Genomic DNA, 15,090 nt, shown 5'->3' with positions numbered 1-15,090 from the left:
TGGTCGGGGCCCAGAGCCTGGCAAGAAGACACCACCCTGGATTCCTCATAACACAGCCGCTGGCAGCGGGAGGGTGAGCGCCAGGAGCAGCAGAGCAGGTCCAGCAGAAAGCGCTGGCACCACATCCGCCGCAGTTGATCCATGTGGCCACCTGCCCCGCACTGGGCTACATGGACTTTGCTGATAACAGTCCTTACACGGGCCAGGAACCTGGGGGCACCCAGAGGCAACCTAGCCTGTTCGACTGAGTCAGACATACCCCAGTCACCTGCCTGGAATCTAGTAGAACCCAGACCCCACCTGGGGCAGATCTTGCCCTGGATGGTGTTAACATGCATGTCCTGACTGGGAGAGTCTGCCTGTCCTGTGCCCTGGGGGAGGCAGTCCACACATGGTCCAGATGGCTCGGGCGTCTCCTGGGCTGCCCATGAACTGTCCATACACCTTCGCTTTCCAGGCTCTGGGCATTTACACTGAGAAAGTCCCCAAATCCTTACCACAACCCTACCCGGGGGAAACTAAAGCACAGAGGCTGACCCACACCTACGATCACCCAACTGATAACAGTCCAGAGTTGGATTTAAACAAACTCAGGCCATTGGGCTCCAGAGCCCCGCTCCTCACCGCTGAGCTAGCACAGCAGCGGGCGATCTGCCAGGGTGCTAGCACCTCTGGGCTAAAACGCTGTTCTTTCTTCTCCTCCCCAGCTGGGAGCCAATGATGCCGTGCTCTTTCAATCAGCAAACACTGCTCCTCTCCCGACTCCGGGGGCAGAAACCACCAGGGGCGCATGTGCCCTGGCCACCTTCATCCTGTGAAACTGCAGTCTGGGTCATTTTCTGCCCACTTCCGGGTAGGAGGATGTCCACTCACAGCCATAGGCAGGCAGCCTCCTGCTGGGGGCCACTCAGAACCTCAGGAACCTGGAGTCCTGGATCTTAGAAGTGTGGTTTGGAGAAGAAGATCCAAATGATTCTGCTAACATTTTTTAATGGAACATGTCTTCATGTGTTTTGAGGGTAGACGATTGCAGGGTTTTGTTCCCAGGTCTCATTTCTCTCCCTCCTCCCCTTGCAAGGACTTGCGCTTTGGAAACTGTAATAAAGGAAGTGGTTGACTTTGTAGCCGACAGATGTGGAGGTGTAGAGTTTCTGGTCAAAATGACTGAGCAAGAAACCACCACCCCGCCCAGTAATAAGGCAGGCAGCTCCCTCTGGGCAGGCAGTTTGTAGGTCCCCCACCACCAGCACGCTCGCCAGCTCCTCCGGTGGCCCGCGGCCAGCACCGCCTTCCAGCAACCATGTGGCCAGCCTGGGAGCTGCTGGCCTTCTGCAGCCTCATCTTAAACAGCACAGGGCACCTGTCCCCAGGTAAGAAGAGGGTCTCCCTTTGGTTCTATGCAGGATCCAAAAATTGCTGGAGGGAGCCGGGTGCCATGAGTTCCGCCCCGCACACGGGTCCTGAAGCACAGTCCTGGGTGGGCAGGCCCAGCAGACAGGGCCTCAGCTGCCTTCCAGGGGTTCAGGAGTGGGGGTCTGAGTGCTGCCTGGGGACAAGGGAAGGGACTTCTGTCCCCCACTGCTCCCGGATCCATGCAGTGGCCTAAGGACCTCAGCCCAAGGCGGGTTCCGGAGGGACAGAGCACAGAAATGGGTTAGGTGGTTAGGTGGTTTCTATCTTATGGCCAGTCATTCCTGCCCACTAGCTGCTGTCCTGCGACTTGGCTCTAGAGACCATGATGAGCAGACACTGTCATCCTTCTGGCCAGCCACAGTTAGGGCAGGTGACTTGCTCAAGTCACAAAGCCAGTGATCACCCCCTCAAACACACACATGTGGAGCTGGAGATGCCTCCCTAGCCCCAGAACCACAGGCCATGGATGCTGGTGAAGACCCCGGGTTCTATTCCACTTCCTTTCCAGTGAGGAAGCTGGTTCTGGAAGGTCAAAGTGGCCTGCTCAAGTCACAGGGAGCAGGGACAGCGTCCAGGAGGGGCTGGTTCTGCCCTCCTCTCTCTTTGGAAGGGGGCTGGAGCCTGGCCACAGGAGACCAAGTGGAAGGTGTTCAGACAGGGCCAGTTACAAGGCCCCAGAGCCTCTCAGTCCATGGGGGAGGGGGCTCTCAGTCCCACCCCTCCTGGGAACACTGTCTCAGGGCCCTGGACCATCTCGGGTGGGTGCTGTGCTCCCGGTCTAGGCCCTAAGGGACCCTTCCTCCTTCTCCCGGAGCTTAGCTTTTGGCTCACAAGTGAAGCCCTGACCCCTCTTCCAGGGCTGACTGGCTGCCACTGTCTTCCTGGGACCTCTAGTGTCCATAGGAGGGGACAAGCCAGAGGAAGAAAGGCGAAGCTCAGACCAGAGAAGTGCACTCCTCCTCAAACCTTAGCGAAGGGCTCCTGGAGGGACGTGGCCCCGCCTTCCCAGCTGGGCCAGGACTGTTGCTCGGCCACCAGCAGTGGTTTGCTGACTTCTCCCTGCTTGCCTCAGCCCCCTCCCTAACAAGATAGGGACGGCACAGGGCTGCATGGGCATCCTTAGCTGACTGAATGCCCACTCACCAGCGGGGCAGCCACCCCTCTGCTGGGGTTTCAAACTGAACACAGCTCTCTCCAACACCCTCCTCCGCCACAGCTGCACCTGCCTCTCCCCGCCAAAGCCCTTCTCAGCCAGCCGGGGCCCTCCCCTTCCACCTGCTCTCTGCCACCAAGCCCAGAGGAGGGTCCAGAGTGCACACCCCCATGCAGACGGCCTTCGGACAGGCAGACTCCCTGAGCCCAGTAACTGTGGAGCCTGGAGCCTGTCTAAGCGTCAGCCTCCTGACCCAGGAAATGGGTAAATAACGCATCCACCTTGGGTCCTGAGGGGCTTACCGTGGTGGACATGGAAGCACTCTCACTGAGCCTGGGTGCTGCGGCCTCCCGCCTTGCCCTGCTCCTGAGTCTGTTCGGTCTTGGCAGCCCCCATGCTGTGCCGCCCACCCGCCCTACCCTAGCTTTCATCCCCTCAGGTGCTTCCGTCATAGAACCTTCCCGTGGTGGGGCGGGGTGTGCCCCAGGAACCCCAGGGTGGCACCATTCTCCCTACGCCTAAACGCTAAGCGGCGTAACCTAAATGCAGGCGCCCAGCAGCTCTCCCCTCCCCCCAAGCCCAGCAGAACTTAGGGAGAATTGAAAGCCCTTCTTTCTCAACTTGTCAACTCTCCAGGGAAGCTCCACTTGGCCATCGCATCACACTCTGTTCCCGCCACCCCGCCCCCATCCCCAGCCAAGCTAGCAATGGCCCATTTTCCCATTTCAGGGCTACCTGGGCAGGGTTCCAGCAGCCATCACTCCTTCTACCTGCAAGGTGACACCAGTTCTCCGTGACCAGTAGCAAGGGCTGGGAGCTCCTATCATACGCAGAGACCACCTGTGGCAGGGGAGGGACTGCATTGCCCCTGCATCCTGGGCAGGAGCCTGGAAACTGCTGCAGGCTCTGTCTAGGCCCGTGGGAGCTCACAGCCCAGTCTTTGCATCCTGAGATTATTTTTTCCCAATGGAGGACACCAATTTGCCCTCAGAGACTCCCACGCTAGCCATATTGCATATTTGATATAATACTTGATAACAATTACACCATTCATACTTTATCTGTAAGGTCTCACATATTATCACCACCACCCTGTGAAGTCAGTGCCATCATCATCCCCGTTTTACAGATGTGTAAGAGGTTCAGAGAGGTTAGGCAGCTTGCCCAAAGCTACACAGCCAGTGAGAGGCAGAGCTGGGATTCAGACTCTGGACATGTCCCGGGGGTTAAGGCTGGGACTAACCAACACCCCCTTTGTGCCCAAGGAACACACGTGCCCTCAAAAGAATGGGCCTGTTCACTCTCAGAGCCCCAGAACGCAGCTGGGCAGGGGGCAGTTTCATAACATTAATGGCAACAATCCAGACTTACCGAGTGCTGCTGTCATGTGAGAGGAGCAGAGGGGTGCAGGGCTCAGGATGTCACCTCCAGGTGGGCAGAGAGTGGATACCCGTGAGCCTGACAGTCAGTCCTTAGGCCCAGACCTCCAGCCTGTGAGCTTCAGGAGCAGGGGCCCATGGGGACCACCTCCCCAAGGGTCTCTGCACCCTGCCCATAACAAGGGCTCCACGACGCTGGTGAGGGGAGCCCAAGCAGCCACCTGGAGGACACCATCGCAGGTCTCACAGGGAGACTGCCCATAGTTGACTCGTGGGCATCCTGGCATTCTCTTCTCAGGGATGATTTCACACCCTGGTCCCCTTCACCTCCCAGGCCACACCTAAAATCTAAAAGAAGAAGGTGGTGGGGAGCCCCAGCCCCCCCAAGCACCCCTTTTCCCTCCACATGGACAGGCCCAAGGAGACAGGTGCTCTCTCCAAAGGGTCTTGTCCTCTGCGTGGCTTCAGGACGTGTACACATGGCCAGTGTCCCAGGGCCTGGTGCTCCCCACAGGACAGACATCCAACTTGTCTTAACTTTTCAGAAAAGTAAATGAAGGGCTGTTTTCCAAAACCGTTCACTACCAGATTATTTTACCATCTGTTCTTCGTCAGGAAGTCCTTGTCCCACGCCTTTTACAGGACACTGGCCTAGACGTTTATGGTACTTTGAGGGCAGATTTTACCCTCTTTAATCTGCCTGGAAACAGTTAACAGTTGCTACCACTAACACTCTGGTTATTGACAGTTTCCCCAAGCTGTGGTGTTGCCTGTTCACCCGTGGATTTGATTGAAACTCTTAGTTGTTTTCCCAAAGGGTCAACACACACCAGCAGGCTTATAATTGAAGTCCTCTGCTCACAGAGGACAGGGCAGTGCCCAAAGCAGTGGCCCATGGGGCCCGTCGCAGTTTTGAAGGGGTGGGGGAACGCAACGGGAACAGGAACTGGACGCTGGAGTAGGAATCATGTGTGATTTGTATAGAAAAATTACATTTTTAAGCGAGAAACATCAGAATGTTTCCTTGAATTCCACTTTGCTTCCCATTCTGATCACCAGAGAAAGGAGAGAGCCCTAGACATCTTTGATACGTGCAAGGTTGGAGAGGGCTGGGGTGACTGTAACAAAGGGGGTGGCCCAGGGTCCCACTGGTGCCAGCCTGGCATGGCCAGGAGCCTGAGGGGACCCCTCGACACCCCAGCTCTTGCAGCAAGGCTGAGCCACAGGCAGGTGGGGACAGTCAGCACCTCCCACCACCTGGCTGCATCCAACCCTCTTGTGGGTCTCTCCAGGACCTGTCATCTGAGAACAGGTGTGCACCGCCCCAGGCGCGAGTCCACACCCAGGTGCAGAGCTGGCTGTGTCCTGACGCCCTGAGGCCTGGGACCCAGCGTTCTCCTCCAAGCACTTTGCATCTGCACATTGTGCTTGTCCCTCCTAATGTTACAACTGTGCATTCTTCCCGAGGTGGCACCTGGGTCACAAGCACTTCATACTCTGCTCAGCACCCGGCCCAGCCCTTTGGTCATCCTAATGTCCGCTAGTCCCTTCAGAAAAGGAACCCTGCCGGGGTGCGTGGTACTCCTCCCTCAGCTGCGCCTCCCTGCCCCTCAACAGCCTGCTGTTTGAGTCATTATTTTCAAGACCAGCCAAAGAGCGAATTCATTCCTATGAGTAGTAAAGGAGTCCTTCATGGAGAGCCCTGTTTCTGGGCTGGGCTGGCAAGTGTCCCCCATCTTCTCTCCTTTCTGGGTGCTTTCGACCTCGCTTCCCACCTGGCCGAGCAGAGGCTATGCGCTGCATGTCCAAGCCCTGGGCCTTGATGTGTTTGTTCTCTGTGCTGTCCTGGGGGGTGGGGGCAGGACGGAGTCACCCCTCATTTGGAAGAATTCCCCTTCTCCTCTCCAGCAGTGGTCCTTTGCAGAAGAATGTTTTGCTTCTTCTCACTAACCTGCCCCTCCCCTTTCTGTGGCATCACCAAGCCACCACAGCGCCTCCCCCACACCCAGCCCCACTAAGTGATGTCAGTGCTATCTCCTCCTCACTAGGTGACATCCTGCTACCGCTGTCTCACTGGTCTCCCCATCCCCAGTGCCCCTCCCTCAGCGCTCTCTTTATGGGCAGGTTAGTCCCCTTCCTGGGACCTGTCCAGCCGGGGTCTGCGTGCTGCCTGTACTGTGGACTCTTGAGTTTCCGAGCCGTCTTGGAATCACCCACAGCAGCTGCCAGGAAATAGCTCTTGAATGAGAAAAAAGAGCATGGTCTTTAGAACTAGTCAGAGCTGGCTCTAAGCCCGCCCTGCACTCCTGTGCAGCCTCAGCTTCTTCACCTGCACGATGGTCACATGCCGCAACTCCCAGAGCAGAGGGACGCAGGGAGGACTGACTCCTGGCTGGGCCCAGGGACGCGCCAGGCTGTCAGTCCCTGCTGGCGGTCTCCCCTGAAAGGGAGTCCCTTCTGGGATAGTTTTTATCCTGGTCAGTCCCTTCCCTGTTAATTCCTCTTGAATCATTCTAAAAATAGGCTTGACTTTTTTATTTTAAAAATTAAAAGTGGAGTTTTTACTTTTTGTTTGGTCCTCTGTGCTGACTTGAAACCAACATTTTAGGAAGCAAGTAGTTAAATAAAAATAACTTTCTCGTAACTTTACCAAAATCACTTAGGAACTAACATCACATTCATCTGAGGTTCAACTTCCTCTGATTTCACTTCATTAATTCTGCTGAATACAAGGAAAATTAAATGTAATACACTTTATGTAAATAACAAAACAGTTAACAGTGGCTACCTTGGAGATATTCAGAATGATTTCTAATATTTTTGTTAAACTGTACTGTATTTTTCAAATTTTCTACCAAAAATAGGTAAGCTTATGATCAGAAAAAGCAATAAATGTGTGAATCCACAGGAGATGGGGACCATGTAATAACTGGTAACTAAAAAGAAAGGGGTGTCTTGCTCTCTCTATTGTGTAGACTTCAGTGATGAGCAGAAACCAAGCTGTTTCCCAAACCAGTTTTTCGTTAAAACTGAAGTCCACGCCTATCTGCCTGTGGTCAGCAAGGACAGGTCCCCGGGTAGTCCTCCCTGCCACGTGTACGTCAGCATCAGCACACACGGGCCAGGCCTCCCACACCGCCTGCGCCAGAGCCATGTGGGGGGCCGGGGAACATAGGCTTCAGAGCCTGACACTGCTTGGTCAACCCAGCTCCCGGGCTCTAGGGATGGAAGCGGATTTAGTAGCTTCAAGCTTCAAACACCTCAAGTGAAGGCTTCAGCCCAGCCCCTGTGAGATTATCATTGGAGGGCTGGGTTATTGACAAGGAGAATCTCAGAGCACGCTTGTGGAGAACAAAGCTCTGGGGAAACCTTGGACCAGCAGACAGCCATACCCTTCTTTTGGGAGGGACCCGGTCCTTTGGGCTGCTAAAGCATAGGGAGCCTGGCTCTCGGGCACAACCTTACTCGCAGGCCACAGCTAGCACAGCCACACGGGGGGTGCCATCCTACTGGGCACAAGTCTGCCAGTGGCTCAGGTTTCCAGCCCCCTCAGCCTCACCAGCCCACTGCCCCTCTCTAACGCCACACCCAGCACAAGGCTGAGGTACTTCTCTCAGCCCCCTCTGTCAGTCCCTATGAGTGGGGGACTTCTTAGCCCTAACGGGACACACCGGTTCAGCCCCTGGAATCGTGCTTCTGTTAAAGCTCCCGAGCTCTGCTGAGTCTAGGCCACTGGTTTCCTCCCTAAGTTTTGATTTCTTCACAACCCAGAAACAACCTTGTACCTTGACTCCCACATCCCTCGCCACCAGTATCTTCTCAGACAGCACGTGTCTACAACCCAAGTACACCTGGGTCTCTCCAGTTTCAGTGCGAGCCTGTCTGTGTGGGGAGCAGGGGACACAGGGCAGCAGGGGCTCCTCCGCTTAGTGCTGCTGCTGTCACGCCCACCTCCACCTCCAGCTGCTTGTGCTCAGACCTGGATCACAGCACGCTGCTTCAGGAAAAGCTGTGGGAAAGTCTTAGTAAAGAGAAGTCCACGGACCTAAGCACCTTCGCTCCTCTCTTCCCCCACCAGTTTATTTAGATTTCTCCCCGCAACTTTTAACTTTTTGTTATTTTTATACACAACTAGTACATGACCATTGTAGTAAAACTGATGAATTCAACCATGAGCCACCAACCAGAAGAGGCTGTGTTCACTTGTTGCAATTCAGGTAGCCTGTGGGTTTGTTTTTGTTTTTTTTTTAGCCTGTGGGTTTTTACATTCCTATTTTCTTAATAATAAGATCCAATGTTCGTAACCCAAACGCACACACCCACGTCGGGCCAGCCTGGCCTTCAGCGCTGCTCCCCGTGCTCTCACCTCGGCCACCGGGTCCCCTGAGCCCCACGGCCCACAGCGGCCTCCCTGCAGACACCACTCCTGCCTTCCTTCACTCGCTGCTCTCTCATCTGTCTAGCCTGTTTATCTGTGGAGTGAGAGCTCCAGCAAACATGAGCTTCTGTGCCCGTGCACCTGAGGGTGAGGAGGGCACAGCCCACAGGGAGCCGAGGAGAGCAGTAAAGTCAGGGTCTTTGTCAGGGAGGGCTGGGTCCCCCTGGGCTCCACTGCTGCGGGGCTGCAGAGGAGGGTGTGCAGAGCAGAGGAGGGGGACTGGGCCCCTGGCTTGCCTACTGTCAGAGTCTGGGTATGCGATGGTTGGGGAGCCCTTCCCCCCCCTTTATCCAAATATGGGCCTCCCCTCAGGACAGGAAGAACATAAAGAAACCCAGGGCTCTCTCCTCCCACCACATGCCAGCTCCACCAGGAGCCGTGTGAGATCAGTCACCCAGGCCTGGCCCTCAGACATGACCCAAAACTGTGGAGGAGGAGGCAGCAGGGTGTGAGCAGTCCCAGGTGCTACGTGCTGCCTGGGGCTGGGGCCCTGGGAGTGTGGCCTGGAAGCTGGGTAGGTTCTAACAAGCAGCCCCAAGGAGGAGGAGAACAGCAGCTGCCTCACAGTGGGAGGGCAGGACTGGCCTTTGGGTCGTTCCCTGGGGTCAACTTGTTGGGGACAAGCTGAGGGGTCGGCAGGACCAGATGTTGGCCTTAAAGGCCAGCGGGTGCGACTTCTCCTAACACCTTGAAGCTGCATCCTGTCCTGAGGCTCTGTTATCTTCAGACATGTTCAGGTTTTCTGTAACATACATTGGAGGCCCTGGTCGGTTAGCATGGTGGTAGAGCATCAGCCTGGCATGTGGATGTACCAGGTTTGATTCCCAGTCAGGGCACACAACAGAAGCGCCCATTTGCTTCTCCACTGCCCCCCCTCTCACTTCTCTCTCTCTCTTCCCCTCCTGCAGCCAAGGCTCGACTGGAGCGAGTTGGCTCCAGGCTCTGAGGATGGCTCCATGGCCTCCATCTCAGAGGCTGAGAAAAGCTCAGTTGCTGAGCAACACCCCAGTTGGGTAGATCATCGCCCCCTAGTGGGCTTTCCGGATGGATCCCGGTCAGGATGTGTGCCCAGTCTGTCTCCCTGCCTCCCCTCCTCTCACTGAATAAAAGAAAAAGAAACACACACACACACACACACACACACACACACACACACACACACACACACACACATTGGAGATAACCCTGGGTTCTGAAGGAGGCTGTAGGGGCAGGAACAGGGCACAGGAACTGTGTCTCACCCATCAGTACACCACTTGCTTCACCTGGTCCTCAGCTTTCAGTGCAAGGCAACCATGCAGATGCACAGCAATTGCATTGTAGGTTGAGGACAGGACAGGCCAAGGATGGTGGACAGGAGAGTGGAGGGTAAATGAGTGAGGGGAGGATGGACCAATGAGGGGAGGGCAGATGAGCAAGGAGTCGATGGGCTGGGAGCCACAAGGGGAGCAGAGAGAACTGAGCAGCAAGGTGTGATGCGTGACACCTGACCAAGGGCCCCACTGACAGCAATGTTCTTGTCTGGTTCCATGTCTCTCTTTCAGATTTTTGTTCCCAGATCTTTAACTCTGATATGAAGCCAGGATTTCCCAGAACAGTCAAGACCAATGACTCAGGAGTCCTCAAAGCAGCCAGACACAGCGTTGAAAAGTTCAACAACTGCACAAATGACATCTTCTTATTCAAGGAGTCCCATGTCAGCAGAGCACTGGTCCAGGTGAGGGTCTGGGTTCTGGTGCCAGAGTCTCAGGACTAGGAGGCCAGGCTACAGAAGCTCCTGTCCTCCAGGGGCCCACCCATCTAGTGCCCTGGCCATTAGAGCACAGACCAGGCCAGGGGGCTGACAGGAGCAGCCACAGATAGCCTACAAGCAGGCCAAACCAGTGTCGCCAGAGAGGAGCCACTTCTTACTAAAGCCAGCTTCTCCTGGGCAGAGCCACCGGGGCAGCACAGAAGGGTGGGGCGGACAGGGATCAGAGGTGGGCGGGCTGAAGGCTGCAGGTGGGGAAAAACCAGAAGCTAAGCAACAGGAGCCAAACGGATAGAGATGCTGTCACCTGCCAGCGCTGCCCCACCCGAGGCTATCCCGCCTCATCCCTGCAGCAGAACCATGGCCTCAAAGCAACTTTTGATATTCTTCACCTGGGGCCAGTTCCTTCGCCCACCCCCAACCCCCTCCACACACAAGCCCTCCTCCTCCAGCCTTGCCTCCATGCCACACAGATGGCTCAGCGCTTTCCCTCCTAGAGAGAACCCTACAGCGCAGAGCCAGGCCTTGTTCATCTGTGTCCTGAGAACACAGGGTCAGCCCGGGATACGGGATGCAGATCAGTAACTAACAAGGCACAGCCAGGACACTGGGCAGCTATGCGAGGGAAGCCGGGGAACTATGAGGGTGAGGGAGAACAACGCTGACCGCTCTCACACGCCAGTGATGGTTGGTTACCTTTGGGTCACAGAATTATAGGTGATTTTTATCATCTTCTTTATTTGCTCTTAAACCTTTTAAGAGCAGTGTATGTGTATGATGAGAAAGTGTCCTGTAGCAGGAAGTTTGGTGGGGACAGGCTTTCTGTAAGGTTCTTCATGGAAACAGCCCAAGTGTCACCACTCCAAGGACAGAGCCCCAGGACCATAGAAGGCTGTGGCCTCTTGCAGGGGTACACTATTGCTCAGTGAGGTTGGGGATTTTATTTCACTTAGGTAGTTGGTGGGGCTGAGACTGAAAACTGAGAATGGTTTCTCTGACTCCTCTGAGACCGTAGATGAGGGGAACGGACCAGGTTGTTGCCACATCCAAGTGGAGAAGGGCTATGTTGAAATATAACTGAAATACCCGCACTGTTGCCGGGAATGGTGAGGGAGCCAGCAGACACCCCATGTAAAGGCCACAGGGCAGGCAGCAGTGGGTGGCGAGGGCATGGGGGCGGGCAGGCAGGATTTACCTTTGCCCTGGGCAACCCTAGTCTGCCACCTTCCTGCTGCCTGATGGCGAGTCCTGGACACAGAGCACATGTCTGCCCCTGAGCAGGAGTGAGAAGATTAGGGAATAAAGCAGAGGGAGCGTCGGGGACTGGTCACAGGCTGCCTCCCACGGGGGCTCACGGACACTCCACGTGCCCTCCCCCAGTCGCAGCCCCCAGAGGGCACGGGCCCAGCCCAGCAGGACATCTTCATCCCGTCTTCAAGCCCTCTCCTGCTGGGAGAGGGGCTGCCATCCCTCTGCCCTGCACCAAGTAACCCAGCCCTGCCCTCTCTCTCTCTAGGTGGTGAAAGGCCTGAAATATATGCTGGATATGGAGATTGGCAGAACTACTTGCAAGAAAACGAAGCACCCCAGTCTGGACAACTGTGACTTCCAGACCAACTACACCTTAAAGCGGGTAAAACAAAGGGGTCGCACCTCCTGAGACCTCCCACCCAGCCCTGGCCCCGTGTGCTCTGCAGGGCTTTGAGAAACACTCCTTCACCCTGGTCTGCTCCGTGGCCCAGGGATCACGCCTGAGGCCGGGCATCCCAGCACCCAATGGGTCCCAACAGACACGGGCAGACACGGAAGGGACACCTCCCAGAGAAGTGCAGCTACATCTGGGGGTGGGTTAGAGCAAAAAAGAGAACTTTGAAATAATTCATAAATTTATATACACACACAGGGAGAAAGCCAGTGTGGCAAAATTTAATAATTCATAAATATAGGCAAAACAAATACTAAATGCTGGAATTACTCTTTCCATTTTTCTGTAAGTTCAAAAAATTTTTAAATAAAAACTCAGAACAAGGAGAGAAGTCCTCAGGAAGGAAAATGCAGTGTCCAGGCACACACACAGGGGCACGCACACACACGGGTGCACGCACACAGGGGCACGCACACACACGTGTGCACACACACAGGGGCACGCACACAGGGGCACGCACACACACTGGTGCACACACACAGGGGCACGCACACACACGGGTGCACGCACACAGGGGCACGCACACACACGTGTGCACACACACAGGGGCACGCACACACACGGGGCACGCACACACACGGGGCACGCACACACACATATGGGTGCACGCACACAGGGGCACGCACACACACGGGGGCACGCACACATATGGGTGCACGCACACAGGGGCACGCACACAGGGGCACGCACACACACGAGTGCACACACACAGGGGCACGCACACACACGGGGCACGCACACACACAGGGGCACACACACATATGGGTGCACGCACACAGGGGCACGCACACAGGGGCACGCACACACACGAGTGCACACACACGGGGGCACGCACACACACGGGCACAGCCCATGGCAGCGGCACGGGCACTGCGGGGCTTCGGGTGCGCGGCCTTGGGGGTGGCAGCCTCTGTGATGGCTAGCAGGACTCTCAGGCTGCCCTTCTTTGTTTCAGACTTTCAGTTGCTACTCTGAAGTCTGGGTCATCCCCTGGCTCCAGAGGTTCGAGGTGCCTGTTCTCCACTGTCACTGACTTCCGCAATTCTCCAGCCGCAGGCTCTTCTGAAATAGCTCCCGGAGAGCAGTGGAAGTGCCATGGGTCCATTACAGAGTAACTGGGATGGAAGAATGACCGCCCTAAAGTTAAATACTTTGAATTCTCTTCTAAACTTAATTCATTTTACTGATGCTGTGCAGCTGGATTCAGAGTGAACACAGGGGACTGAGTCCCACAACAGGAATGTTTGGGGTTCTCACCCTGAAGGAGCCCCTTCCGTCCAGTTACCCAGTGGTCTGCACCAACTACTCCACACTCCCTGGTCCCTGATAGAAGCCCAGAGATCTATCCTTTCATCTGTCTAGTTACAGCACTGGACAAAGGAACTAAGTCTGCTACTGAGCATGCTGACCTCTCATGGATGAAGCAAGTCATAAATAAATATGAGTAAAATACTGATCATCTCAAAGAAATGGCTGTTGCTTTACCTGTTAAAGGGAGACTCAGGAAGGTAAGGTGAGCATTGAAAAGTTCCCCTCACCGAGCGGTCTGACCACTCTAAGTTACCTCCATAAAGCACCCTAGGGCTCTTCTGGCCACTAGCTGATGGCCACAACATACTACACCAAAGCAGCTAGAAACAGGCCAGTCTGCGTCCCTATAGTGAACTGGCAGGTGGGCAGCAGCACCCCACAGAGTGCTCCCCTCCAGCTGTGTCTCCGCCAGGCTGGGACATACACTCTGCCGCCTCGGAGGCTCTGCATGTGCACAGCGGTGCTTGGACAAGTAGGGCAGGAGATAGTGATGGGGTAACATCCCTGAGACCCACCCAGGAGAGGGAAGACATGCTGCCCTGGGAACATGGGGGAAAGAGACCACCCAGAATTCTTGTAAAATCAGGCCTCGCTGGCCCTGGTTGGGTGGTGGATAGTGAATCGGCCCAGGCCACCAGAGGTCACAGGTTCAACCCCTGGTCCGGGCATGTACAAGAAGCAATCAATGAGTACACAACTGAGTGGAACCATACTTCTCTCTCACTCTCAGATTAATGGAAAAATTGGAAAGAAAAAAAAAAAAAGTCTTGCACTTAAACTGGAAGCAGTGTAAGACTGGACCACAGAGAAGCCCAGGAGCTGCCGAAGGCCAGGCCCGAGCTCCACTCAGAGAAGAGGCGCTCTGACCAGCAGCAGCGAGCCTGCGCACACACAGGGCCACGCGCTTTCGGAATTCTTTCTCTCCAGGGCCTCCTCATACTATGAATTAGTACAAAATACCTTGTTGCCTTTCAAAAATACAGACCTGATAACTCACCAGAAAGAGAAAATCTGCATTAAATATGTATGGCAAATTTAGCACAATGTCATAAATTAATTAACGTGAATGACCAAAATGAATGACCCTCACGTTCCTTCATTGATGATGGTAAAACTAAATTCCAAATCCTCAATGATTTTGCTGCTTTGCCTCACCCCTCTGGTCATTTAATTCAGAGACAGTGGTAGCAACTATGCCACAAGATTATCCAATGATTCCGAAGGCTCCCAAAGGCAATCCTTTCATAAAGACAAGTGAGTTCACTCAGCGCTGTGGGCCCCAAGCATTCCAAGGTGGCAGAACACCAACACCGGGACTGGACTAACACAGCTCGAGGGATCATCAGGATTTGTGCAAGATGATGAAGCAAATGGAGAATCCCACATTCAGAGATCCCAGTCCATCTCATTTACATTTAAGTATACAGATCAGAGCTCCTCAAGGCCAAGCCTGTCCTAAAAATTACTCAGACCTCCAACAGGCACCCCTCCACTGGCCACACATGATGTAGTGTCAGAAATGAGAGCAGGCCCTGGCCGGTTGGCTCAGCGGTAGAGCGTCGGCCTGGCGTGCGGGGGACCGGGGTTCGATTCCCAGCCAGGGCACATAGGAGAAGCGCCCATTTGCTTCTCCACCCCCCCCTTTCCTGTCTGTCTCTCTCTTCCCCTCCCGCAGCCAAGGCTCCATTGGAGCAAAGATGGCCCGGGCACTGGGGATGGCTCCTTGACCTCTGCCCCAGGCGCTAGAGTGGCTCTGGTCGCGGCAGAGCGACGCCCCGGAGGGGCAGAGCATCACCCCCTGGTGGGCAGAGCGTCCCCCTGGTGGGCGTGCCGGGTGGATCCCGGTCGGGCGCATGCGGGAGTCTGTCTGACTGTCTCTCCCCGTTTCCAGCTTCAGAAAAATACAAAAAAAAAGAAAAAAAAAAAAAGAAAGAAAAGAAA

At 55.1% G+C, this 15,090-nt stretch overlaps 1 protein-coding gene across 1 annotated transcript; it reads left to right on the top strand.

Moving 5' to 3' along the window:
* Positions 1-1,238: 1,238 nt before the first annotated feature.
* On the top strand, positions 1,239-14,693 carry CST7 (cystatin F). Its single transcript, XM_066385292.1, has 5 exons — positions 1,239-1,370; positions 9,928-10,100; positions 11,650-11,766; positions 12,794-13,351; positions 13,880-14,693. Exons 1-4 carry the CDS (start codon positions 1,301-1,303, stop codon positions 12,869-12,871), a joined length of 438 nt encoding a protein of 145 aa, XP_066241389.1. The 5' UTR covers positions 1,239-1,300; the 3' UTR covers positions 12,872-13,351; positions 13,880-14,693.
* Positions 14,694-15,090: the final 397 nt, after the last annotated feature.

Source organism: Saccopteryx leptura, chromosome 5, assembly GCF_036850995.1.
Source record: "Saccopteryx leptura isolate mSacLep1 chromosome 5, mSacLep1_pri_phased_curated, whole genome shotgun sequence".
In the NCBI taxonomy this organism is placed as follows: Eukaryota; Metazoa; Chordata; class Mammalia; order Chiroptera; family Emballonuridae; genus Saccopteryx; species Saccopteryx leptura.
Note: the sequence above shows the minus strand (reverse complement) of the source record. Positions and strands in the feature narration are given on the sequence as shown.

Coding starts and splice junctions, on each gene's coding strand:
- CST7 (XM_066385292.1), top strand. CDS start 1,301: ATGTGGCCAGCCTGGGAGCTGCTGGCCTTCTGCAGCCTCATCTTAAAC. Junction 1,371..9,927: donor CACAGGGCACCTGTCCCCAG/GTAAGAAGAGGG, acceptor TCTCTCTTTCAG/ATTTTTGTTCCCAGATCTTT. Junction 10,101..11,649: donor TCAGCAGAGCACTGGTCCAG/GTGAGGGTCTGG, acceptor CTCTCTCTCTAG/GTGGTGAAAGGCCTGAAATA.